At 38.8% G+C, this 27,973-nt stretch overlaps 1 protein-coding gene across 1 annotated transcript in view; it reads left to right on the top strand.

The window, feature by feature from the left end:
• Window positions 1-27,973, top strand: part of SLC15A1 (solute carrier family 15 member 1) — a 53,714-nt gene that overhangs the window by 22,169 nt on the left and 3,572 nt on the right. The window contains exons 12-21 of the mRNA XM_075850276.1: window positions 1,626-1,670; window positions 2,822-2,854; window positions 2,935-3,023; window positions 4,985-5,066; window positions 7,422-7,562; window positions 18,984-19,130; window positions 20,255-20,301; window positions 20,557-20,664; window positions 22,047-22,143; window positions 22,708-22,851. Of these exons, the coding sequence (XP_075706391.1) occupies window positions 1,626-1,670; window positions 2,822-2,854; window positions 2,935-3,023; window positions 4,985-5,066; window positions 7,422-7,562; window positions 18,984-19,130; window positions 20,255-20,301; window positions 20,557-20,664; window positions 22,047-22,143; window positions 22,708-22,851 (933 nt within the window). The remainder of the gene's footprint in view (window positions 1-1,625; window positions 1,671-2,821; window positions 2,855-2,934; window positions 3,024-4,984; window positions 5,067-7,421; window positions 7,563-18,983; window positions 19,131-20,254; window positions 20,302-20,556; window positions 20,665-22,046; window positions 22,144-22,707; window positions 22,852-27,973) is intronic.

Below are 27,973 nucleotides of genomic sequence, written 5' to 3'. Positions count from 1 at the left end.
AAACACGGCGAGCTGAGTTAATGCCAAAGAGCTCAATTTTAGTCTCTTCTGACCACAGCACCTTGTCCCAATCACTCTCAGAATCATCCAGATGTTCATTTGCAAACTTCAGACGGGCCTGTACATGTGCCTTCTTGAGCAGGGGGACCTTGCGGGCACTGCAGGATTTGAATCCATTACGGCGTAATGTGTTACCAATGGTTTTCTGGTGACTGTGGTCCCAGCTGCCTTGAGATCATTAACAAGTTCCCCCCGTGTAGTTTTCGGCTGAGCTCTCACCTTCCTCAGGATCAAGGATACCCCACGAGGGGCTTTTGTGCTGGAGCACATATCGGACCACTACTGCTATTCAATATGGGTAAGCCTTGTCTTATGCACTCTCTCTCCAAATCACTATTTTAGCTTGATGCTAGGACTGTGTAGGCTTGACTACGCCTTAGAAAAGGGATACACCTAAATACATTTGAGAGATTTTGCCTCTTTGACAATATAGCTAACCCAATCTGCATATTGATATTACCGATACCTGCTCCCTGAAACTTTCTCCTAGAGTCTTGTCCTTCTAATATATTGTATCATATACATATATTTTTTATATAATTGTATTCCTGTATATGTTACTAATAAATTTTGTATGTTTAATATATTCTTCTGGCTACAAGCTCTCTCTTTTCTGTGTTCTTGATATACTTTAATAGAGTTGCCTATTTTGTCTATACATGGGAGGTCGGTTTCTGACTTGGACCTAGCCCTTAGTACTAATGCGTTTTGGAGTGCATAAATTGATTAGTCATTTTGTATGTCTTCCATTTTCTTACTATTGCACCAACAGTTGTCTCCTTCTCACCCAGCGTCTTACTTATGGTTTTGTAGCCCATTCCAGCCTTGTGCAGGTCTATGATCTTGTTCCTGACATCCTTAGAAAGCTCTTTGGTCTTACCCATGTTGTAGAGGTTAGAGTCAGACTGATTAATTGAGTCTGTGGACAGGAGTCTTTTATACAGGTTACCATGTAAGACAGCTGTCTTTAATGCAGGCACCAAGTTGATTTGGAGCGTGTAACTGGTCTGGACGAGGCTGAACTCTTAATGGTTGGTAGGGGATCAAATACTTATTTCTCTGTGCACAATGCAAATAAATATATATAATTTTGATTTTCTTTTTTTTTTTTATATATATATAATCTATCTCTCACTGGTAAAATTAACTTAGCCTAAAAATTCTAGACTGTTCATGTCTTTGACAGTGGGCAAACTTACAAAATCAGCAAGGGATCAAATACTTATTTCCTTCACTGTAACTGTAAAAAAAATAAACAAGTTGTGGTTTCCAGGTGTACGGTATACTGTCCTAATTCAGTCTTAAGAGGTTGTATGATAGAAAAGTCAGGAGCAGGGCCACTTTTGTCAATAGGTTATATCTGGTATTGCAGCTAATTCGCTTTTACTTGAATGGGGCTGAGCTGCAATATCTGTCACAGCCCATGTAGAAGAGTGGCGTTATTTCTGGTAGTAGACCTTTTATTCTAATCTTGTATAACTCCTGTAAATTGTACAGGTGCGTCAGTGTACTGGAAGGTATAATACACACATATTTCTATTTAATGTATCACATTTTTATTTAAGGGTTCAAGATGGACTTTGCAAGCTACCATTATGGATGGAAATTTTGTAAGTAACATAGAAGACACTGATAATCTAAGTATGTATGTATGGCCTTCAGAAAAATAGCAATAGATATGTCATGTTAAACCAACAGAAAACCTAACTTGGAGTATAATTAAAGGCTATGTACACTTTTGAAATTGTATAGATATACTAGCATATATATATATATATATATATATATACACATACACACACACACACACACACACACACACACACACACACACACACACAATTGTGCATCAGTGTGATTGGTTCATCTTCCTAAATGCATTTTTATTAAAAATAATTTTTACTTTTTGAGATACGGCTGCTTTGTATGCTGTAATCAGAGCATATGTATCTTGCACTGAAACCTGTATCTGCCAGGTCCACTGGACTGACGGGTTCACTGTTAGCGGGTCCTGCGTCTCTCTGACACGCAGGATCGAGCTGTTACCGATCACATCTAAGTTCCTAACTTAGACGTGATCAGTTACAGGTGGACCTGTTGTCACTCAACCCGTCAGCCCCGCGACCTGATGGATTCAGGCCTTAGCAAACGATACGGTTTCTCTGTATACAGAATACAAAGCAGCTGTATCTCAAAAAGTAAAAATAATCTTTAAAAAAATGTATTTAGGACGTTACACCAATCACACTGTTGTGCAATTTTATATATATATATATATATATATATATATATATATATATATATATATATATATATATATATGCATGTATAGGACGATGTCAAAGGTGTACATAGCCTTTATAACAACTATCATCCTTAAAATCTCAGGCAAGGTGATACATAATCCCAGTTTCACACTATGAAGTAACTCTGACTACTGTTGAAGGTGTACTGGAACATATCAGACTGCATATATGTTGACTCCTGATTTAATATTAACGCAAAAAAAAAAGAAAACATCCTCAACAAATTCTATAGCACCACATTAATGCCAACCTTCTAGATGCTCTACGTAGTGATCTCTATATTATGCCTTTTTAAAAGGACTCTCTTCTCTTCGGAGTCTTGGAGACAGAAAATACAGTTTTAAGTTGGCTATACAAATAAGAAAATATATTGTTCTAGGAATAAAAAATACATATATTTTTGCAAATTGAAAATAGTAACAGTATCCTTGTATAATATTATTTTTTTCTTTCAGGGAGCTATGCAGATTCAACCAGATCAGATGCAGGTAAATAAACATTTTATTTTTGATTTCAAATAAATAGTAATTTTATTTTCAAATTCCTAATATTCACCTTTTTATTGTAGACCGTGAATCCAATATTAATTATTGTTCTTGTACCAGTGGTTGACCTTATAATATATCCCCTCATTAAGAAGTGCAAACTAAATTTTACGTAAGTATGGAAAACTGGCAACTACAAATGCTATATTACATTAGAGGCTATTTACAATTTTATATTTTTTGTAAAAACTATTTGCACAGTTGCCTAATTTTTTTTAATTTGAAATGCATTTGAGCAATAAAAAAATTATATAACCAATGAACAGTGGCGGATTAAGTAGACCATGGGCGCTGGGCTGTTACCCAAACTCGGGCCCCCTTCCGCACCGCCGCCCTGCCGCGCCGTAACTATTTTTAACACTACCTTTTTGGGCAACCATTAACAAATGGTTGTTACGATTCCCCTTGTCACAGGGCTGTGTCCCTACATGCTGACAGTATCACACTGTGCAGGGACACGTCCTCCTGACAAGGGGAATTGTCTATCAGTCCTGGACTGCAGAAAGACTTTTTGTGAAATACAAGGATTTCCTATAATAAACATGTCAGGAGAGGTGACAGATTCTCTATAAATCTAGTGACTCACAGGTGACGACGTCTCAGATTCTAGTAGTTTTTTTCCTCTTTTCTTCTCCATCCGGTCCAGAGACTTCTCCTGGCCATGACTCATTTCTGCACAATTGGCTCCTCACTTTTCCAACATTTCCACACCTATAAACGAAAATAAAGTTATCATGGTGCCACATACTGTGCCCCTAAATATAATAGCACCAAACACTGCGCGCCTGAATATAATAATACCACACACGGTAAAACACCACATACTCACAGCCCCTTGTACATAGTGCCACACACAGCCCCCTGTACATAGTGCCACACACAGCCCCTGTAGATATTACACACCCCCATAGATAGCGCCACACACAGCCCCCTGTAGATATCACACATCCCCCCGTAGAGAGTGTTACACACAGCCCCTGTAGATAGTGCCATACAGCCCCCTGTAGAGAGCGCCACACAGCCCTCCCCATCTTATAAATAGCGCCAAAAAGCCCCCCTATAAAGAGCGCCACACACATACTGCTGTGGATAGCGCTACACAACCCCCCCTTGTATATAGTACTACACAGCCCTCCCCCTTTGTACATAGTGTCACAAAGCGCTCCCCCCTTGTATATAGTGTCACACAACGCTCCCCCTTGTATATAGCGTCACACAGCGCTCCCCCTTTGTAGATAGTGTCACACAGTGCCCCCCCTTGCATATAGGGCCACATAGCACCCCCCTTGTATATAGTGACACAGAGCACTCCCCCCTTTGTATACAGGCCCACACAGCGCTACCCTCCCCCTTGTATATTTGTATATAGGGCCATCCAGCACTCCCCATTGTATATAGTGTAACGGAGCAATCCCCCCACCTCCTTGAGTATATACACAGCGATAGTCCCCACCTAAAAAAATATATACAGTTTACTTACCTTACCCCGTGGCGGCCGCTCCAGCTGGATGCGTGTGAATCCTCCGGACTAGACGGATTCGCAGACCGGCATGATGCAGTACCTCATCACGCCGGCCTGCGCAGGGAGTCTTCCCAGCTCCATATAGGCTGCAAGCCAAATGTGACCTGCTGCAGCCTGTAGTATTCATTTGTATCGAAGTCCTGAGGACTCAGATACAAATGAATGTGGCTGCTGCTAGCACCGGGGCCCCCTCCGGTGCTAGCGACGCCACTGGGCATGAGGGGGCCCGTGCAATCATGTGCAGTTCGGCCGGCCATGGGCCCCCGAACCGCCCTAATGATAATCCGCCACTGCCAATGAAGTCTTCTATTATGTGCCACATTTAGCATGGTTTTAAACACAGGTTAGAATAAATGTGTTAGCACATCATGTTAATATATTATTTTACGTGTCTCAGCCACTCCGGCCCTGTGTAGACTCATCAGTCCCCAGGTTTTCCTGGACTCAATGACTGTAGTGACAGGTCCTATGAGAGCCATGCTAACACCTGGGTAAAATAAAGGCATCTTTAGTGTAGACTGCTCTCTTAAATGTTTATATTGCATCTGCAGACCACTGAAGAGGATGACCGTGGGTATGTTCTTGGCTGCCATGGCATTTGTTGTTGCTGCTATTATACAGATACAAATTGATGTAAGTAATAACAGTTCTTGAGAAATTTAAATATCTGACAAACATAGAATTGATAACAGGATAGAAATCCAGAATATAAAAGAAAACATCACGTACTGTATAAATCCCAGAACTGGGTCCTAGGAAAAATCCTGCCCAGCTGATATGTGCACGTAAAAATACTTTATGAATTGTGGGAGAAGTACTCCAGTTTATATAAAATTATTATGGTAATATATTTTAGTTTCAGATTTATCCTTCTTTTTTTTTTTAAACTAAACAAATGGCTTTTTGAAAAGTATTATATGCCAACCATTCAAATTGTTATACACGGATGGCTGGGTCTGCCAGAATGAGAGATGCTCTTTGTCAGTGGCTCTCCGCTCTGGTTAATAGGGAGGGCCCCTCTAGGCTCTTATAGGGCATATGGAAAGGTGTTGTCTTAGTAGAAAAATCTCTTTAAATATATAGTAATCTATAGCTACTACTCAGTAATCCGCTTTTAATAGTTTAAACATTGATTTTTTTATTTACTTTTTAACATTGGTTATTGTACATTCCCCCTCTGTAGGTAATGTACCTAATACTGTAAAAACTGCAGCAATAATACTAGCATGGCTCTGTTCACATCTGCGTTTCTTTTTCCGTCATTCTGCTCTGTCATAGAAGCAGAACAACAAAAATAATGGCAGTGACAGATCCGTCGAACAGCGGACAGCAACGGTGCCCCAATGGAACCCTTTGCCTTTAATGGGTTCCGTTGGGCTTCCTTCACGGTGTCCATGGTTTTAGTCTCAAAAGGTCTTTATTGGTTTATAAGCAAACAGATAACAAGTATATGCAATAAATTGAGCCCCATGGGGGGGCTCTAAATCCGATAAAGATCAACAATAGCGTAACAGTGAAGAAACAAAGGAAAAGGAAAGGAACAGAACTAAGGTAGTAAAAATCTCCACAATGGCAATTACATAATCATCAGCACTAGTTCACATCAACATCAAATTATTATAAACATGGCACTGTAGGCACAATAGTGAGACACAAATGACAAAAAAAAAGAGTATCATCTCAAATGGAAACATAGTAATGTATTTTTGAGTGGGAGGAGGACAATCAAGGCTGCCATACTTTATTGTAGAGGTCTACCGTGTCAGATCGTATAGCTTCCATTTTCTCATAGATAGCGATTTTAGTTATTCTGGCCTTGACTTTGTGCAATGAGAGATCGAGCAACTTTTATTTAAAAGCTATATATGTATACGGGCAGCTAATAAAATGAATTGCACTCGATTAAATTCAGCAAACATCATCCTCGGAGGCTTATCCCCCAATAAACATATTTATGGCATTTGGCATGGGACATCCAGAATTTCTGCAAAAAGTGAGCATATGGAACTCCAGAAAGAGCTAACTGTGCAGCAAGACCACCAGATATAGTGCATGGTACCTATGGTTCCACCACCCCTGAAACAGAGTGTGGAGACTGAAGAATATACGGTGTGGAGACACAAATGGACCATATAGGTCCTGTGCAAAACCTTTTAGGCCTTATTCAGACGAACGCATTTTACGTCTGTTTGTTGTCTTTTGAAATAACTGACAGCACATGGACCCATGCTATTCACACGTGTAATTTTTCGTGCCGTGTTTGTCTGTTATGTGAAACTCACTGCATGTCCTATTTTAGTCTGTTTTTGCAGACCACATCGCCCATTGAAGTCTATGGGTGCATGAAAAACACGGACAGCACATGTACGACATCCGTGTGCTGTCTGTGTTTCACGCACTAGTTGCTAAAGAAATGCTAAGAAAAAACCGGACACGCTGGTCTGAGCCTAAGGACGTTTCATCCAGGTGGACCTGCCAACTACCTTTACTAATAAATTCACAGTAATGTCACTATATTTAGAGACATAATTGACACCCGAAGTCCTCTTCCCACTTTACCATGAAAGGTAGCTGAACACCTTCTTGGGGATTGTATGGTGGTTTTACCTAACGGAGCCTCCATTGCAGATGTGAACATAGCCTAACCTAGTTTTGTTTGTCCTGGCAGGGTGTATCTTATCCAGACCATATCCATTTCACAATGCCTTACGGTTGCTTACAAAGTGGTGAACTAGAATTACAGCTATGTGCCACAATGATACTCCACCATCCAGCATAAATAAACATGCACTGGATCATGCCATGTTTCCAAATGGACCATAATGGTTCCGTCAGATCTCTCATGGATTCTGTAAAAACGGAACCCTTTATGCCAGTGTGAACAGAGCCTTAGTTGATAACTTCTGTGAATCCATTGTTATTATTTATATTAATTAATGATCAATATTAACACTTGATCTATTTCCATATGTTCAATTTTATTTACAGGACACTCTGCCAAGTTTTCCAAACAGTGATCAGATACAAGTTAAAGTCATAAACTTTGATGCAACCAACCTTGATGTTTCATTTAAAGAAAATTTGCCTATGCGTGCTGAATTAACATCCTTATCATTGTCTCCTTTCCAGGTAATACAAGGATTCTACTCATTTCTTATTTTAAAAGGTGTCTAGCGATTCATTATTTTGAGACAATTATTATAAAGTTTGTAGGTTCTTCTCTCCGTAGCTTGGCTCTGTACTTTTAAAGAGTTGGACAGGTTCTAGTAAATAAAGTTTTATAGGCAACAATCATAAAGATCAGTGTTCTCCAGCTGTTGCAAAACTACAACTGTCATCATGCCCGGACATCGACAGTCTGTCAAGATATGTTTGGAGTTGTAGTTTTGTAACAGCAAAGTACTACTGGGTAGGTTTCTCTAGGCTAGAGGATCTTCTTGGTGCTCCAGATCTCTCAAAGGTCCTCACCCAATTGTACACCTTCATGACAACCCTGGGTGCTAGACCCTTTGATAAGGCTTATCTGCAATGGAGGGGTGATATCCCCAACTTGTGGGAGGTGGAATCCCCTTTTTTTGATTTGGTGGTAAGTGCACAGGACTTTGGGGGCATTGGCTTAGGATAGTTGTTTTCACTGCCAGTCGGAGGTCGGTACCTATCTACATTGTGTGTGGATGTGTCCCAGAGTTGTACCCCTTTTGGTCGGAGGAAGTGGAATTTCTTCATACCCATTATGAGTTACAGCGACTTCTTACCCCTCAGATGTGCATCTTGGGCATTATGGATGAAGTTACACAAAACCACTATGATAAGATATTCTTTCGCTTTGTTCTCTTTTGTGCCCGGAAGATTGTAATTATGGCTTGGAAGAATACAGAAAGTCCGATTTTACTAAACTGGCAGCAACTGGTATATACCTATGTATAAAAAGCTACACCTGAGCAGAAAATGTCCAGATAAATTCGGGAAAATTTGGTCTAGGTGGTTAAAGACTCTAGAAACTGCGGTTTAGTGGTCGCTTGAGAGTGTCGGAGCTGTGGGTGGGGGGGGGGGTAGAGCACAAGGATGACTGTGAGTGAATGTTAGTTTGATTCAGTCAGACTTTCGGAGATGGTAATTTTGCACATCCTGTCAATGTCATACAATGCATCTGCTCCGGGTTGACATTTCTATACGGTACTAATGCCTTTCAGAATGTCTTTGTTTTGTATTGTTTGTATATTGGTACGTGTTTTGTACAACAAAAGTTTTGAAAATAAAGCCTTTTAAAAAAACAAAGTACTAATGTATAGTGGGGGAGTTATCAAAATGGCCACGAGTTTGCAAAAATTTAGTCAAAACCGGCACACGTGAAGGAGACCTTATAATATAATATGAACTCCATTGAAAAATGCTTACTAAGCAAAGGTTGTATAGGCTTCTTATATATTGTCTTGGCTAGTTTAACATCATATTTTGTGTCTATGTCTGGCATATACATTGGAAACTTATGCAACATATACGCGTAATGTGAACATAGGCTTTCATCAGCCAGACGTATGTCAATAGGGTGTCCTTTTACCTTAAATTTGGCTGGTATAAGTCATTATACCTTTTCCAAAATTGTATTGAAAGTAGACATGTGGAAACACCCTCACTAACTGGTTTTGGTTTTAGTTGTAATCTACCACCCAGTTTTGCTTCAGGTTCTAATTTTGTGGGCAGAGGCCGTGAGTTCAGTTGAGAGGTGAGAAGGAAATCTGTTTAGCAGCACAATGTGTTTGCTAAGCAGGTCTTCATTTTGAGAATATAAAATGAGTGCTAGTGGAAAATTCAAGTATTTGGAACTTGTTATGTACTCCTCATATACTTGTTACGTACTTCTCTAAAACTTGTTATGTACTCCTTATAGTCTTGTGATGTAATCCTCATATACTTGTTATGTACTCCTCATAGTCTTGTTATGTACTCATATTCTTGTTATTTACTCCTCATAGTCTTGTTATGTACTCCTCATATTCTTGTTGTGTACTCCTCATAGTCTTGTTATGTACTCCTCATAGTCTTGTTATGTACTCCTCATAGTCTTGTTATGTACTCCTCATAGTCTTGTTATGTACTCCTCATATACTTGTTATGTACTCCTCATATTCTTGTTATGTACTCCTCATATACCTGTTATGTACTCCTCATATTCTTGTCATAAATTCCTCATTGACTTGTAATGTACTCCTCATAGTCTAGTTATGTACTCCTCATAGTCTTGTTATGTACTCCTCATATACTTGTTATGTATTTCTCATATTCTTGTTATGTACTCCTCATGGTCTTGTTATGTACTCCACATATTCTTGTTACGTACTTCTCATAGTCTTGTGATGTACTCCTCATAGTCTTGTGATGTACACCTCATATACTTGTTATTTACTCTGCATATACAAGTTATGTACTTCTTATATACTTGTTACGCACTCCTCATATTCTTGTTATGTAATCCTCATAGTCTTGTTATGTATTTCTCATATTCTTGTTATGTACTCCTCATAGTCTTGTTATGTACTCCTCATATTCTTGTTGTGTACTCCTCATATACTTCTTATGTACTCCTCATAGTCTTGTTATGTATTCCTCATAGTCTTGTTATGTACGCCTCATAGTCTTGTTATGTATTCCTCATAGTCTTGTTATGTACTACTCATAGTCTTGTTATGTACACCTCATATACTTGTTATGTACTCCTCATAGTCTTGTTATGTACTCCTCATATTCTTGTTATGTACTCCTCATAGTCTTGTTATGTACTCCTCGTATTCTTGTTGTGTACTCCTCATATACTTCTTATGTACTCCTCATAGTCTTGTTATGTATTCCTCATAGTCTTGTTATGTACTCCTCATAGTCTTGTTATGTATTCCTCATATACTTGTTATGTACTCCTCATAGTCTTGTTATGTACTACTCATAGTCTTGTTATGTACTCCTCATAGTCTTGTTATGTACTCCTGATATACTTGCTATTTACTCTGCATACACATGTTATGTACTTCTTATATACTTGTTATGCCCTCCTCATATTCTTGTTATGTAATCCTCATAGTCTTGTTATGTACTTCTCATATATTTGTTATGTACTCCTCCATATACGTGTTATTTATGTTGCATATGCTTGTTATTTACTCTGCATATACATGTTATGTACTTCTCATATTCTTGTTATGTACTCCTCATATTCTTGTTATGTAATCCTCATATTCTTGTTATGTACTTCTCATAATCTTGTTATGTACTCCTCATATTCTTGTTATGTACTCCTCATATACGTGTTATTTATGTTGCATATACTTGTTATTTACTCTGCATATACATGTTATGTACTTCTTATATTTTTGTTATGTACTCCTCATATTCTTGTTATGTACTCCTCATATTCTTGTTATGTACTCCTCATATTCTTATGTACTCCTCATATTCTTGTTATGTACTCCTCATAATCTTGTTATGTACTCCTCATAGTCTTTTTATGTATTTCTTATAGTCTAGTTATGTACTCCCCATATATGTGTTATTTATGTTGCATATACTTATTATTTACTCTGCATATACATGTTATGTACTTCTTATATTCTTGTTATGTGCTCCTCATGGTCTTGTTATGTAATCCTCATAGTCTTGTGATGTACTCCGCATATACTTTCTATTTACTCTGCATACACATGTTATGTACTTCTTATATACTTGTTATGCACTCCTCATATTCTTGTTATGTAATCCTCATAGTCTTGTTATGTACTTCTCATATATTTGTTATGTACTCCTCATATACGTGTTATTTATGTTGCATATACTTGTTATTTACTCTGCATATACATGTTATGTACTTCTTATATTCTTGTTATGTGCTCCTCATGGTCTTGTTATGTACTCCTCATATACTTGTGATGTACTCCTCATAGTCTTGTGATGTACTCCTCATATACTTGCTATTTACTCTGCATATACATGTTATGTACTTCTTATATACTTGTTATGCACTCCTCATATTCTTGTTATGTAATCCTCATAGTCTTGTTATGTACTTCTCATATAGTTGTTATGTACTCCTCATATACGTGTTATTTATGTTGCATATACTTGGTATTTACTCTGCATATACATGTTATGTACTTCTCATATTCTTGTTATGTACTCCTCATATTCTTGTTATGTACTCCTCATATTCTTGTTATGTACTTCTCATAATCTTGTTATGTACTCCTCATATACTTGCTATTTACTCTGCATATACATGTTATGTACTTCTTATATACTTGTTATGCACTCCTCATATTCTTGTTATGTAATCCTCATAGTCTATGTTATGTACTTCTCATATACTTGTTATGTACTCCTCATATACGTGTTATTTATGTTGCATATACTTGTTACTTACTCTGCATATACTTGTTATGTACTCCTCATATACTTGTTATCTACTTCTCATATTGTTATGTACTCCTTATAGTCTTGTTATGTACTCCACATATTCTTGTTATGTACTCCTCATAGTCCTGTGATGTACTCCTCATAGTCTTGTGATGTACTCCTCATATACTTGCTATTTACTCTGCATACACATGTTATGTACTTCTTATATACTTGTTATGCACGCCTCATATTCTTGTTATTTAATCCTCATAGTCTTGTTATGTACTCCCCATATACATGTTATTTATGTTGCATATACTTATTATTTACTCTGCATATACATGTTATGTACTTCTTATATTCTTGTTATGTGCTCCTCATGGTCTTGTTATGTACTCCTCATATACTTGTGATGTACTCCTCATATACTTGCTATTTACTCTGCATATACATGTTATGTACTTCTTATATTCTTGTTATGTGCTCCTCATGGTCTTGTTATGTACTCCTCATATACTTGTGATGTACTCCTCATAGTCTTGTGATGTACTCCTCATATACTTGCTATTTACTCTGCATATACATGTTATGTACTTCTTATATACTTGTTTTGCACTCCTCATATTCTTGTTATGTAATCCTCATAGTCTTGTTATGTACTTCTCATATACTTGTTATGTACTACTCATATACGTGTTATTTATGTTGCATATACTTGTTATTTACTCTGCATATACATGTTATGTACTCCTCATATTCTTGTTATGTACTTCTCATATACTTGTTATGTACTTCTCATATTCTTGTTATGTACTCCTCATAGTCTTGTTATGTACTCCACATATTTTTGTTATGTACTCCTCATAGTCTTGTTATGTATTCCTCATATTCTTGTCATGAATTCCTCATAGTCTTGTGATGTACTCCTCATAGTCTTGTGATGTACTCCTCATAGTCTTGTTATGTACTTCTCATATAGTTGTTATGTACTCCTCATATACGTGTTATTTATGTTGCATATACTTGTTATTTACTCTGCATATACATGTTATGTACTTCTCATATTCTTGTTATGTACTCATATTCTTGTTATGTACTCCTCATATTCTTGTTATGTACTTCTCATAATCTTGTTATGTACTCCTCATATACTTGCTATTTACTCTGCATATACATGTTATGTACTTCTTATATACTTCTTATGCACTCCTCATATTCTTGTTATGTAATCCTCATAGTCTTGTTATGTATTTCTCATATACTTGTTATGTACTCCTCATATACGTGTTATTTATGTTGCATATACTTGTTACTTACTCTGCATATACTTGTTATGTACTCCTCATATACTTGTTATCTACTTCTCATATTGTTATGTACTCCTTATAGTCTTGTTATGTACTCCTCATATTTTTGTTATGTACTCCTCATATTCTTGTTATGTACTCCCCATATACATGTTATTTATGTTGCATATACTTATTATTTACTCTGCATATACATGTTATGTACTTCTTATATTCTTGTTATGTGCTCCTCATGGTCTTGTTATGTACTCCTCATATACTTGTGATGTACTCCTCATATACTTGCTATTTACTCTGCATATACATGTTATGTACTTCTTATATTCTTGTTATGTGCTCCTCATGGTCTTGTTATGTACTCCTCATATACTTGTGATGTACTCCTCATATACTTGCTATTTACTCTGCATATACATGTTATGTACTTCTTATATTCTTGTTATGTGCTCCTCATGGTCTTGTTATGTACTCCTCATATACTTGTGATGTACTCCTCATATACTTGCTATTTACTCTGCATATACATTTTATGTACTTCTTATATTCTTGTTATGTGCTCCTCATGGTCTTGTTATGTACTCCTCATATACTTGTGATGTACTCCTCATAGTCTTGTGATGTACTCCTCATATACTTGCTATTTACTCTGCATATACATGTTATGTACTTCTTATATACTTGTTATGCACTCCTCATATTCTTGTTATGTAATCTTCATAGTCTTGTTATGTACTTCTCATATACTTGTTATGTACTACTCATATACGTGTTATTTATGTTGCATATACTTGTTACTTACTCTGCATATACTTGTTATGTACTCCTCATATACTTGTTATCTACTTCTCATATTGTTATGTACTCCTTATAGTCTTGTTATGTACTCCACATATTCTTGTTATGTACTCCTCATAGTCCTGTGATGTACTCCTCATAGTCTTGTGATGTACTCCTCATATACTTGCTATTTACTCTGCATACACATGTTATGTACTTCTTATATACTTGTTATGCACGCCTCATATTCTTGTTATGTAATCCTCATAGTCTTGTTATGTACTCCTCATATACATGTTATTTATGTTGCATATACTTGTTATTTACTCTGCATATACATGTTATGTACTCCTCATATTCTTGTTATGTGCTCCTCATATTCTTGTTATGTACTCCTCATATTCTTGTTATTTATGTTGCATATACTTGTTATTTACTCTGCATATACATGTTATGTACTCCTCATATTCTTGTTATGTACTTTTCATATACTTGTTATGTACTCCTCATATACTTGTTATCTAATTCTCGTATTCTTGTTGTGTACTCCTCATAGTCTTGTTATGTACTCCACATATTTTTGTTATGTACTCCTCATAGTCTTGTTATGTATTCCTCATATTCTTGTCATGAATTCCTCATAGTCTTGTGATGTACTCCTCATAGTCTTGTGATGTACTCCTCATAGTCTTGTTATGTACTTCTCATATAGTTGTTATGTACTCCTCATATACGTGTTATTTATGTTGCATATACTTGTTATTTACTCTGCATATACATGTTATGTACTTCTCATATTCTTGTTATGTACTCATATTCTTGTTATGTACTCCTCATATTCTTGTTATGTACTTCTCATAATCTTGTTATGTACTCCTCATATACTTGCTATTTACTCTGCATATACATGTTATGTACTTCTTATATACTTCTTATGCACTCCTCATATTCTTGTTATGTAATCCTCATAGTCTTGTTATGTATTTCTCATATACTTGTTATGTACTCCTCATATACGTGTTATTTATGTTGCATATACTTGTTACTTACTCTGCATATACTTGTTATGTACTCCTCATATACTTGTTATCTACTTCTCATATTGTTATGTACTCCTTATAGTCTTGTTATGTACTCCACATATTCTTGTTATGTACTCCTCATAGTCCTGTGATGTACTCCTCATAGTCTTGTGATGTACTCCTCATATACTTGCTATTTACTCTGCATACACATGTTATGTACTTCTTATATACTTGTTATGCACGCCTCATATTCTTGTTATGTAATCCTCATAGTCTTGTTATGTACTTCTCATATATTTGTTATGTACTCCTCATATACATGTTATTTATGTTGCATATACTTGTTATTTACTCTGCATATACATGTTATGTACTCCTCATATTCTTGTTATGTGCTCCTCATATTCTTGTTATGTACTCCTCATATTCTTGTTATTTATGTTGCATATACTTGTTATTTACTCTGCATATACATGTTATGTACTCCTCATATTCTTGTTATGTACTTTTCATATACTTGTTATGTACTCCTCATATACTTGCTATCTAATTCTCATATTCTTGTTGTGTACTCCTCATAGTCTTGTTATGTACTCCACATATTCTTGTTATGTACTCCTCATAGTCTTGTTATGTATTCCTCATATTCTTGTCATGAATTCCTCATAGTCTTGTGATGTACTCCTCATAGCCTTGTGATTTACTCCTCATATACTTGCTATTTACTCTGCATACACATGTTATGTACTTCTTATATACTTGTTATGCACTCCTCATATTCTTGTTATGTAATCCTCATAGTCTTGTTTTGTGCTTCTCATATACTTGTTATGTACTCCCCATATACATGTTATTTATGTTGCATATACTTATTATTTACTCTGCATATACATGTTATGTACTTCTTATATTCTTGTTATGTGCTCCTCATGGTCTTGTTATGTACTCCTCATATACTTGTGATGTACTCCTCATATACTTGTGATGTACTCCTCATAGTCTTGTGATGTACTCCTCATAGTCTTGTGATGTACTCCTCATATACTTGCTATTTACTCTGCATATACATGTTATGTACTTCTTATATACTTGTTATGCACTCCTCATATTCTTGTTATGTAATCCTCATAGTCTTGTTATGTACTCCTCATATGCGTGTTATTTATGTTGCATATATGTAATGACAGGGATAGGGAAACAGACAAGTGAGCCCTCATCTAACCGCCACTCAGTCCCTGCCTACTTGCAACGACCCACCCTAGGTGACGGGGTACAACTTGGCGACGGTCCCTACACTCAGTAAGTGCACGACAGACAACCAGACAAGGAAACACAGAACAAAGGGAAACGGGGCAGTTGCCCACGGCAACACCGTGAGCAACAAGAGTAGTAAACGAGCCGAGTCAAACCAGGAGTGTACGAGGTACCAAACGCAGAGCAGAAGAGTAGTCAGTAAGCCAGGGTCAATACGAAGCAGGGACAAGTAGTTCAAGAAGCTGCAGCAGGGCCAGGAAACCAACAGAGAAGAACACAAGCAAGGAGGAACAGAAAAGGCAGGTATAAATAGACAGAGGGCGGGAGCTAGCTTCGTCTGGCCAGGCTGCGATAGGCTCTCCCACTCCTAAGCCTGCCATCCTGAGTGGTGGAAGATGGAGTCAGTCTCACAGACATAGAAGCAGGTGCAGACTGATTACCTATGGGCGTGGATACAGAAGCTGTGCCTGGCAGATCCTTAACAATATACTTATTTACTCTGCATATACATGTTATGTACTTCTTATATTCTTGTTATGTACTCCTCATATTGTTATGTACTCCTCATATTCTTGTTATGTACTCCTCATAGTCTTTATTATGTATTTCTCATAGTCTTGTTATGTACTCCTAATAGTCTTGTTATGTACTCCTAATAGTCTTGTTATGTACTCCTCATAGTCTTGTTATGTACTCCTCATAGTCTTGTTATGTACTCCTCATAGTCTTGTTATGTACTCCTCATATTCTTGTTATGTACTCCCCATATACGTGTTATTTATGTTGGTATATACTTATTATTTACTCTGCATATACATGTTATGTACTTCTTATATTCTTATTATGTGCTCCTCGTGGTCTTGTTATGTACTCCTCATATACTTATGTACTCCTCATGTTCTTGTTTTGTACTCCTCATATACTTTTTATGTACTCCTCATATACTTGTTATTTACTCTGCATATACATGTTATGTACTTCTTATATACTTGTTATGTACTCCTCATATTCTTGTTATATATTCCTCACCAACTTGTTATGTACTCCATATATTTTTGTTATGTCTCCACCACATGACCATGGATACAATTTTACTGGAAGTAAACAATGAACATTCCTACTGAATAACAACAACAAGCAGAGATCTTAAAAACCAAGAGGACTTAATACAAAAAGTATATTGGAAAATTGTCTTACTTTTCATTATACAAAAAATAACATTAATTTGATGAAACAGACAACCCCTTTAAGTTCCGCTCCGGCCCCAAAGGAGGAAGAGTTCGGAGTCTAGCTCCTGCTCCTCCCAGTCCTGTTATGTCACGACTCACCAAAACAACAAAGGAGGAGTTGTGTCCATTAATTACTGTTCATGCTAAAAGATATTTTCTAAAGATTGGCGGTAATTATTATTGCTGTGAAAAATACTGGCACCAGCCTCCAGGAGGCAATACCAGCTGAACTGGTGATCTAAAGGCCAGGTGATAACCCTACAGCCCGGAATCTTTGTACACCTAGCCCGTCAGTCACTAAATTAGGGTTTCCATCCTCTTTGAGCTGAGCAGGAAGAGATGGGCATAGGGCAACATCAGATACAGCCTCCTCTGGGCACCAAGCAGCATACTGAGGGATCTGCAGTTCAGACAAACTTCTCCAAGTTCAGAGCCTTGGCACGATCACAGATGGAAGCTCTTACTGGCCAGTGAAACAACCAATAAGCGCTTCCATCATTCTGATAAGTGAAGCACTCATTGGTTATTGTGCACCTGGGTAAGGGGACGGCTCTTACGCTACTGAACCTATGCCTGCACCTGGCGTAGTGTTCCCATAGTGTCCATTAAGCTAGGGCTGGGACAAAGACCAGCCAGCCAGTCACAGCATAGGATTTTTCTAGTGCCCTGTGCGCTATGCTCTGATTGGCTCACCAATTGCACCAGAGTAGAAAGGACACTCTGCTGTGATTCATTCCACCATAAAGTTCAATGCAAACGCCACTAACTGTCTGCATTGGGTTTTACAATTAAATCTGTAAGAAATGCGTAGTCAAATGCTCTTTTTAAGTATGATTGCATGCAAAAAAACAACAACAAAGTGTATACCGTGCAGTTTAAAGATTTTTCCTTGCCTTATTTGCAGCAGCGCCGCTCATCCATTCAGTGGAACTGCTAGTAAAAGATGTGTAAAAAGACTTCTATTTACCGGAGTAATATATTATTTTATGTGGCACATATTAAAGGGTTATTCCCATCTTAGGCATTTACGGCATATCAACAGGATATGCCATAAATATATGATAGATGCGGGTCCTAGCTCCTGACCCACGCCTATCTCGAGATCTTATGTCCCCCCGGACCCACCTGTCTGCCGCATCCAGGTGGACACTTAGTAGAGTGGTGACGGGATTACTGAAACCACCGGGCCTGCTGTGCTAAGCTGTTTCCATAACTCCTATAGAAGAGGAACGGCACAATGCATAGTTCTAATAAAAGCTGCTTCAAAATTGTTATTTTATGGAGAATACAGGTATTTACTAAGACAGACATGTTAGGAAAGTTGCCAGGTCCCCTTTAGTCAGGTGCTTCTAGATAATAGGGTCCCCACACCATTCTGTTGTTGCTGGACAGCAAGAGGGTGTGTTCCCGTATCATGTGGCTCCATAGTGATGTCAGCAATTAGAAAGGACGTTTTTTTTTAGGAAGTTGCATGCATCGTAGATATAAAGTAACTAACTATAATAAAATTATAGTGGTATCACATTTTGTATCGAAACCCACTGGTTTTTTTTAATGTTTTTCATTGGTATTTAGGCAAGTGAATACCGCAAACTCCAGATGAACAGTGCCATTAATTTTGCCTATGGAAATAAATCACAAAATTTTTCATTTGATAGCTTTTCTGGCCAATCTCGTTACACATATATTGTTAGAGAAGGAAACCCTGTGGAGGCAATATGGGTGAGTAACCTAAAAAGATGTATTAATGGAAAAAACTGACAGTCTTTTGTACAAATATCTATAAAAAAAATATATAAATTACTCTATCACTTTCACAATGATGTCATTGATCAATAGGGGGATATTTTAATAAAATAGATACAATGCTGTATAGCAAATGATATCTTTCAAATAAAAAAAAAAAAGGATGAAATACGGTATGTTTGTGTCTGTTAATACTTAGCTGTACCAGAATCGACAATTAACACCTATCCTGTGGAATTGTCTGATCTCTGAGGGACCCCACCGATAAAAGATAGTAGGTACCCTATTCCTCCACACTGCTCAACCGCAGGAATACAATGAATGGAAGCAGTCAAGCATCCACGCTGCTGCTCCATTCAAAGTCTATAGGAATGACGGAAACAGTCGAGTACATTGCTCGGCTGTTTCCGCCAGGCCCATAGACATTGAATCGAGCGATGGGCATATGCTTGACCGCCGCCACATTCAAGCTGCTCCTCACTGCAGGGGCTGCAGTGATGAGAAATGGGGGGTTTGGGACCTTTACTTTTGCGATCGGTAGGGGTCCCATCAGTTGGGCCCCCGGACAATCAGACTATTTTCACCTATCCTGTGTATAGATGATAATTGTTGATTCTGAGACAACACTTTTAATGGATATAGCTAGTATGCATCTGTAAAAGATAACTTACAAAGTCTGTGTACCAATTTTTTGCATTTACAATGCACCGAGTACAACATGGTGCATGCTACAATTTGTCATATTAAACAGACGTTATGGTTAATTTATGATGAAAAGATCACACATTCAACTATATACAATATAATTCTTTTATGTCAGGGGTAGTTCTAAAATATTAGGCTGAGTTCACAATTGTGTTGGAGGCTCGGTTCAGAGCCCCTATTGGCAATTCTGTTAGATTTGACAGCAAGAGAATAGCGCTACATGCACATCAATGGGATCTTTGGGCGTAGTTGGGGTCGTCATACAATGAATTGGGCAGATGGAAAAAGAGCTTTATTGAGTAAGAATTAGTGCCCTTTATGCGTAATTTGATTCCATTATAATATGGTTATTAAAACATGAAAAAAGTGAATAACTGCACTATTTTTTTCTCTAGGATAAAGACATAAGCAATAAACCCGAACAAGGCAGCAATGCCATTAAGTAAGTTTTTGAATATCATCTTACTTCATTGCGGCTTCTGGACTAGTATTAATCACCAAATTATACAATCTAGTGTCTTTACATGGATGATGGAGTACGGATGCCATCTACAGACTGTTTTGGGTGGTGGCCAATTTCAAATTATATTAAATAGAATAATGATGATTAATATTATATGAGGGTGAAAACATACGTGCATGTGTGTATATAAAGAGACTAATGCATAAATATTTCATCTAAAACCTGTCGTTTTAGGTTTATCAATGGTCTACAAGAAAGTATAACTGTAAAGGTGAATGGAAAAAGCGTTGGTGACATTCTGCCGTTCAGCTTTTCAAATTACACCATGTTAAGCCTAGGAGTGTAAGTGTTTATCTTATTTTATCTTAATTTGCAAATATGCTTGGTAGGTTAATGGTGAGGGTTATACCTCAGGGTATAGCGACCCAGTGGTACAGTCTGCTCACCTATTAGAGTAGTATCCATAACTATTGACACCGGGTTTTGTTTTTCTTGATCCCTAATAATCATTCTTGATGTGCCTTAGTTTTAGTCTCCATTTCAAGTGACTTACTGATTTAGTGGCACTTTTTGGTGACATAGGGGACATTTGCCTGATTTCACGCTAATAATTTAAATTTCAGTAGTTATTACAAATCGGTAAGATCCATTTTAAATGCAGTAGTGGTCATAGAAAGGATATTCCCATCCCTTAATGCGTATGAAGAAAAATCCATGGCACTCATCCCAATCGGACACACTTTATTAAATTTAGTTCATTCAAATAATTAATGAACACTTGCCGTACTTGTTTTCACAAGGGATGTTTCGGTCCTCCCAGACCTTGTTCATCAGTAATCCAGAGTATGTATACAGATGAAACTCTGAGGTTACTTTATGGAGAAACGTTACGCTGTAGTAACAGCTGGTGTTTCAACTGTACACATTCTCTGTGATACTGGTGAACAAGGTCAGGGAGGACCAAAACTTTTTTCACAAGGGACATTTTGCAAATATTCATCAATTAGCTTATTACAAGCAGATTACATTTCTTTACTCTGACTACGCAGATCTCTGCAAAGACAGACAAATTGATGCAGGAGAGGGAGAAACAGCAGATTTCAGACAACAACCTATAAATGCTCCAACCCAATGATTTACCGAGGGGGACACAGTGGGCCCCTGTGTAAAAACAACATGTAGGCCCCTTTCCGCCAGCATACCCATCTCAAAATGTGAGATGAAAACAAGATATCAGAATGGACTGGTCCCCTCCTCCCCCTTGGCCTACGTTCCCTTGAACAGGCTTCACAGGATATATATCTACCCCATGACTTAACAATGGAACGCAGCTGCTTTTTGGCACTAAACCTGGCATCCAAGGCATCCGTGGGCCTATGCCCATAAGCCACCTCCCTATAGAGTACTGACCATAGAGTTACAAGTAGTGGTAACTTTACAAAGGCTTATGTGTTATAACAGCCCTGCTTTGGGCCGGACTTGGTTCCAATGTAATACATGTGCTTGGATCCAAATGTACTATATGTGATTACTTCACACTACTTCCCAAAGTGCATAGAAGCATATAGCAACATATAAATGGAGAAAATAGTGTGTCCTCTTGTTTCCAAGTCTCCAAGATCTATCCTGGTATTTCACCAGGGCACAATGACTTATTACTATGCCTATACTGACAATATAAATACCCCATACACATTTCTATCTTTTTGTCTGCTCTTCTACAGAAAGAAAATAGAAGGTTTTACTGAAACTGGTCAGAATTGTTCTCTGGATTCAATCAAGTTTGGTTTTGGAAGCTCTTTTACCATAATCATTAGGGAGGTTAGTAGTAGTAGTATTAGTAGAGCATGTTTCAGCTTCATCGCCTCCTCTCCAAACACACTGACAATTCCGAACCTAAATTTGAAAAATATTGGTGCTCCTTTAAAAGTCCTTTACATGGGCCAATGTAAACTGAATGGGGATGAACGATTGTTAATATGATCATTCTGTCACCATGCAGTTTGCGTATTGTCGGCAGCACATTCCCTGGGAGACAATGATTTTTAGGGCTGCAGAAAAGATCAAATCAGCCGACGAACAAGCGTTTGCAATGATTGTGAATCAGCGATGGTACGAATGCTTGTTCGCCCGGTCATAGGCCCGTGTAAATGCGCCTTTACACCTTTAACATCCCTTTTCACTATTATTATTTTGTGTATTGCTACACTTCCACATTTTCTGTTGTATTGTCATGTTTCCTGGGATGGTCTGAATCTAAAACCTATTAAATTTGCTTAGGAAATACTGGAACTGTTCTAGACAGTGACATTTCAAGCATAAAATATATGAGCTATTGCTTAGCCAAAATATAAGTAATTTTTCTTTCCTCTTGATTTCACACAGTGTTCAACATTAATGTCCATTGACTACATCCAGGATATTCAAGCCAACACAGTACACATGGCTCTTCAGATTCCTCAGTATTTCCTTCTTACTGCCGGGGAGGTTGTGTTCTCCGTTACAGGGTTGGAATTCTCATATTCACAGGTGGGTAATAATTAGTTAAAAAATGCCGGTCTGAATTAATCTACTGTAACCTCCTTACATACATATTTCTGAGCCCTTACGTTTCTACATGGGGATATACAACGTATATTTAGATGGTTGCCCAAACATTTAAGTATAAAAATGTATATAGTGCTTTTCATAAAGTTTAATTGGCTTATAAAAAAATGTGATTGGTTTTCTGCTGAAACAAGTTCTGATCAAAGTGTTACAGTAAAAACGGTAGCAGGATAATAAATAATAATAACTGTGCTATGAGCCCCTTCAGTGGCGTAGCTGTAGGGTTGCAGTGGTCGCACTTGCGACCGGGCCCCTAAACCTCGGAGGTCCACAGGGCCCCCATTGCCACACAGCGCGCTAATACTAATTCTTTATGTGCCGTGACGCCGACACTTCCTGGTTACGGGCAGGGCTCCTTTAGATGTCACAGTCACATGGTACACCTAGCGTACCATGTGACCGTGACGTCACATGAGGGGCGTGGAAGAGCCGATGCGGAAGAACTTTGAAGACTCCAGGTGAGCAGCAGAGGGGACCTGTAATGTATGTGTGTTGTAATGTACTGTCTGTGTTTGCTGTGGAGAGGGGGGGGCTTTAAATTACAGGCCTCCCCCTCCACCGCAAACACAAACTGCATGATATAATATATTACAAACTGAGGGTCACGGCCCCTTGGGGGGTCATGTGAAGACTTACGGGGTCGCAAACCACTCACCAAGGCCCCGGTTCCAACTCTATTTGCGTCCTCAGGACACAGATACAGTTGAATTTAATGCTGGAGCAGGGAGCTCACGGCTCCTTCATCCAGCATTCACTGTGCCGTGAGCCATTAGCAGCTTGGTGCAGAGAGGCGCGATTTAGTGACATCATCGTACCTGTCTGCGCTGAGTCACGCATTTCACAGGGCAAAGGAGAAGGATTTCCTCTTCCACCCGTCGTGGGAACGGGGATAGGTAAGTAATTTGATTATTTTTCTATTATGCACATATGGGTGCATTATACTGTATAGGGGGAGCTGATATGATGGCAGCTATGTGGGGCATTATACTGTATTGAGGCATTTATGGGAGGCATTCTACTGTGTTGGGCAGCAATGAGGGGCATTGTACTGTATGGGGTCTGCTATGGGGGCATTATACTGTATAGGGGCATGATATGGTGCCAGATATGGGGGCGTTACACTGTGGGGCGACAGGTATAGGGGCATTATACTGTATGGGGGATGATATGGTGGCAGCCATGGGGGCATTACACTGTGGGGAGACAACTATGGGGGCATTACACTGTGGGGAGACAGCTATGGGGGCATTATGCTGTGTGGGGGCAGCTAAGGGGGGCATTATACTGTGTGGAGGCAGGTACAAGGGGCATTATACTGTATGGGGCTGCTAGGGGCATTATACTGTATGGCTGCATTTATGTGGGGCATTATACTGTGTTGGACAGCTATGAGGAGCATTATACTGTATGGGGCTGCTATGGGGGTATTATACTGTGTGGAGACATTATACTGTGTTGGGCAGCTATGAGGAGCATTATACCGTATGGGGCAACTAATGGGTCATTACACTGTGGGGGCAGCTATGGGGGCATTACACTGTGGGGGGCAGCTTAGTGGTGCATTATACTGTGTGGGGGCAGCTATGAGGGGCATTATACTGTATGGGGCTGCTATGGGGCATTATACTGTATGGGGGCATTTATGGGGGGCATTATACTGTGTTGGGCAGCTGAGGGTCATTAGACTGTATGGGGTCTGCTATGGGGACATTATGTTGTATGGGGCTGCTATGGGGGCATTATACTCTATGGGGCTGCTATGGGGGCATTATACTGTGTTGTGCAGCTGGAGGGGCATTATACTGTATGAGGTCTGCTATGTGGGCATTATTCTGTATGGGGCAGCTATGGGGGCATTATACTGTGTGGGGGCAGCTATGGGAGAATTATACTATATGGGGGCAGCTACGGGGAGCATTATAATGTATGGGGACAGCAACAGCGAGCATTATACTGTGTGGGGCGGCAATGGGGGCATTATACTGTGGGGGCATCCATGGGGCTGTTGGGCAAGACAGCTGGGCATAGGCGCGGCAGGGGTGTTGGGGAGGGGTAGGGGGACCCAAGCTGAATACTTGCACCAGGGCCCATGTGCCTTTAGCTATGCCCCTAGGCCTCTTCAAACATAACAGGACAGCGTAATAAGAGGGCAATGTGGGGCATGATGGTTAATTGGCCAAAAAAGTAATTCTCCTACATGTAGCTTTCCTAGTGTGAAAATAAATACTTAAGTGCATTGTATATATATCACATACAACATCTCATCATATTCTGAAACATGTGACGTGAACAGCAAATAAGTGATGGTCACACAAGAAAGTGTTTTGCATCGGCCCAGGATAGATTTTAATTAACATATATAGTATGTACACGATAATAATACTGCTCACAGTTGACCGTATCTAGGAGGGAAGAAATTTCATGAACTGACTTGTTGCAGCTGTGGTATCCTATTACAGGACCACGCTCGAATTCAGTGAGCTGTTTAGAATGACCCATTCTTTCACAAACGTTTAGTCAGTGCAGCGGTTTACGTAGTGACACATGAGGCCTTAGTCCTGATAGTAGGCGTGCAGCATTGGTAAGACGTCTTTCTGTTTTTGTGCATTTTGGTTGTGTTTCACAAATGTTTGTAAAGGCGACTGCATAGCTAGGTGCTTGATTTTATACACCTCTGGCAATCGAGCTGAATGAAGCATCTGAATTTAATGATTAACCCCTTAATGACCAGCCTATTTTAGACCCTAATGACCAAGCTATTTTTTAAGTTTTTCCATTGTCGCATTCCAAGCGCTTCAATTTTTTTATTTTTGCGCCGACATAGCTGTATAAGGTCTTGTTTTTTGCGGGACAAGTTGTATTTTTTAATAGCACCATTTTGGGGTACGTATAAATTTATTGATTAACTTTTATTAACTTTTTTGGGGGGGGGGATGGAAAAAAAACCTTAAATTTCGCCACTCTTTTTTGCGTCTTAGATTTACACCGTTTACTCTGTGGTATAAATAACATAATAACTTTATTCAGTGGGTCATTACGATTGTGGCGATACCAAATTTATATACATTTTGTATGTTTTACTACTTTTACATAGTAAAAACACTTTTTTTTTCAAAATTATTTGTTTTTGTGTCGCTATGTTTTAAGAGCCGTAATTGTTTTATTTTTATGCCGATGTAGCTGAATCAGTGGGGACGACTTTTAGTTTTTATTGATACTATTTTTGAGTACAAGCGACTTTTTAATCACATTGTATCAAATTTTATTGAAGGTAGGATGAACAGAACACAGCAATTCTGGCATTGTTTTTTATTTTATTTTTTACGGCGTTTACTGCGCAGGCTAAATAACATAATAGCCTTATAGGTGAGGTCGTTACGAACGCGGCGATGCTTAATATGTGTAATGGTTTAATTTATTTATTTTTCATATTAAAGTATTTTATAAGGGAAAAAGTTGGTTTTTAATTTTTTTTTATTTGGGATTTTTATTTATTTATTATTAACTTTATTAAACTTTTTATAACTTTTTTTTAGTCCCACTAGGGGACTTCACTATGCGATCTTCTGATCGCTTTTATAATACACTGCAATACTTCTGTATTGCAGCATATTATTGCATGTCAGTGTAAAACTGACAGGCACCTGCTAGGTCATGCCTCAGGCATGGCCTATTAGACATCCACTAGAGGCAGACCTGGGGGCCTTTGTTAGAAGCCATCGTCACCCTGTGATTGCAATTGCAGGGTGCCGATGGGGTGAGAGATGGCGCACCCTCCCTCCAAAACCACCTGGATGCGGCCCTCGCTATTGAGCACCGCATCTAAGGGGTTAAACGTATGAGATCGATGTTGAAATCAATCCCGCCCATTAGGGCAGGTGCCCGGCTGTCTTTAGACCGCCCTACACCCGCTTTAGCCGGTACAGGACACCCGTGCCGTGCTTATGTCACAACACCGTGAAAAGGCGGTGCTCTGGCATAAGTACCCTTAATGGCCACCATGAGATGGCGTATTGGCGGTTGTTAAGGGGTTAAGGCCCCATGCACACTGCCATGCCCGTAATCACAGCCCGTGATAGCTGGCACGGCCGGCCGCCGACGGCCGCCTGCATTTTTGGGTCGTACTCCCATACAAATAATGGGTGCACGGCCCGTAAAATGCAAAAGAACGGACATGTTCCATAATTTTTGGAACATTTCTACAGCCCGGACACCTTCCCGTAAACAAACGGGATAGTGTCCGTGCACAATAGGAGCGAATGGGTCTGTAATTGCGGCCCGCAATTATGGACGTTTTTACAGTCGTGTGCATGGGGCCTAAAAGGTGTGTCTTAATACTTTTGTCCATATAGTATTTATCTACCACATATAATGTATATCTACCACAATACAGCTAATAATATTACCATACAGTGACCATACAGTGGTCACATACCAGTTCTACACTGGCGCTCTACAGAGTATTATCATGCTGTGAATACAGTGCACTGAACAATTAAATTCAATTCAGTGATTCACAGATAACTTCTTCTATGATAGGACTCGTTCTCCTTCCTTTTCTCTCCATCGATACTGACCGCAATGATGACTTCTCCTGGCCATGATTTGTCTATGCAAAGTTTGCTGCCAAGATATCTTTAACTCTTCGCTTTTACTGAACATGCTCACATTGCACAGAAACTTTCCATCCTGCTACCACCTTTAACAGTGTCCTACTGCTGCAAAAAAAAGTGCCACACAGATAGTGCCGCAAAAAGATAGTGCCCCAAACTACAATTGGGCCCCCGTAGTGCCCCACACAGCAATAGTGCCCCCTTTATGCAATACACAGTAAGCATGCCCCCACACAGTAATAGTGCCCCTTTGTGCCCAACACACTTTTATAGTGCCCACTTTGTGTAGCACACACTATAAGTGCTCCTAGATAGTGATGATGCCCAAATATAGTAAGGATGCCCTCTTAGTGCCCCACATAGTAAGGATGCCTCATTAGTGCCAAATAGTAATGATGCCCACAGTGCACCCTTCACCATAGGGATGCCCC

This window comes from Rhinoderma darwinii, chromosome 2, assembly GCF_050947455.1.
Source record: "Rhinoderma darwinii isolate aRhiDar2 chromosome 2, aRhiDar2.hap1, whole genome shotgun sequence".
Taxonomy (NCBI): domain Eukaryota; kingdom Metazoa; phylum Chordata; class Amphibia; order Anura; family Rhinodermatidae; genus Rhinoderma; species Rhinoderma darwinii.
Note: the sequence above shows the minus strand (reverse complement) of the source record. Positions and strands in the feature narration are given on the sequence as shown.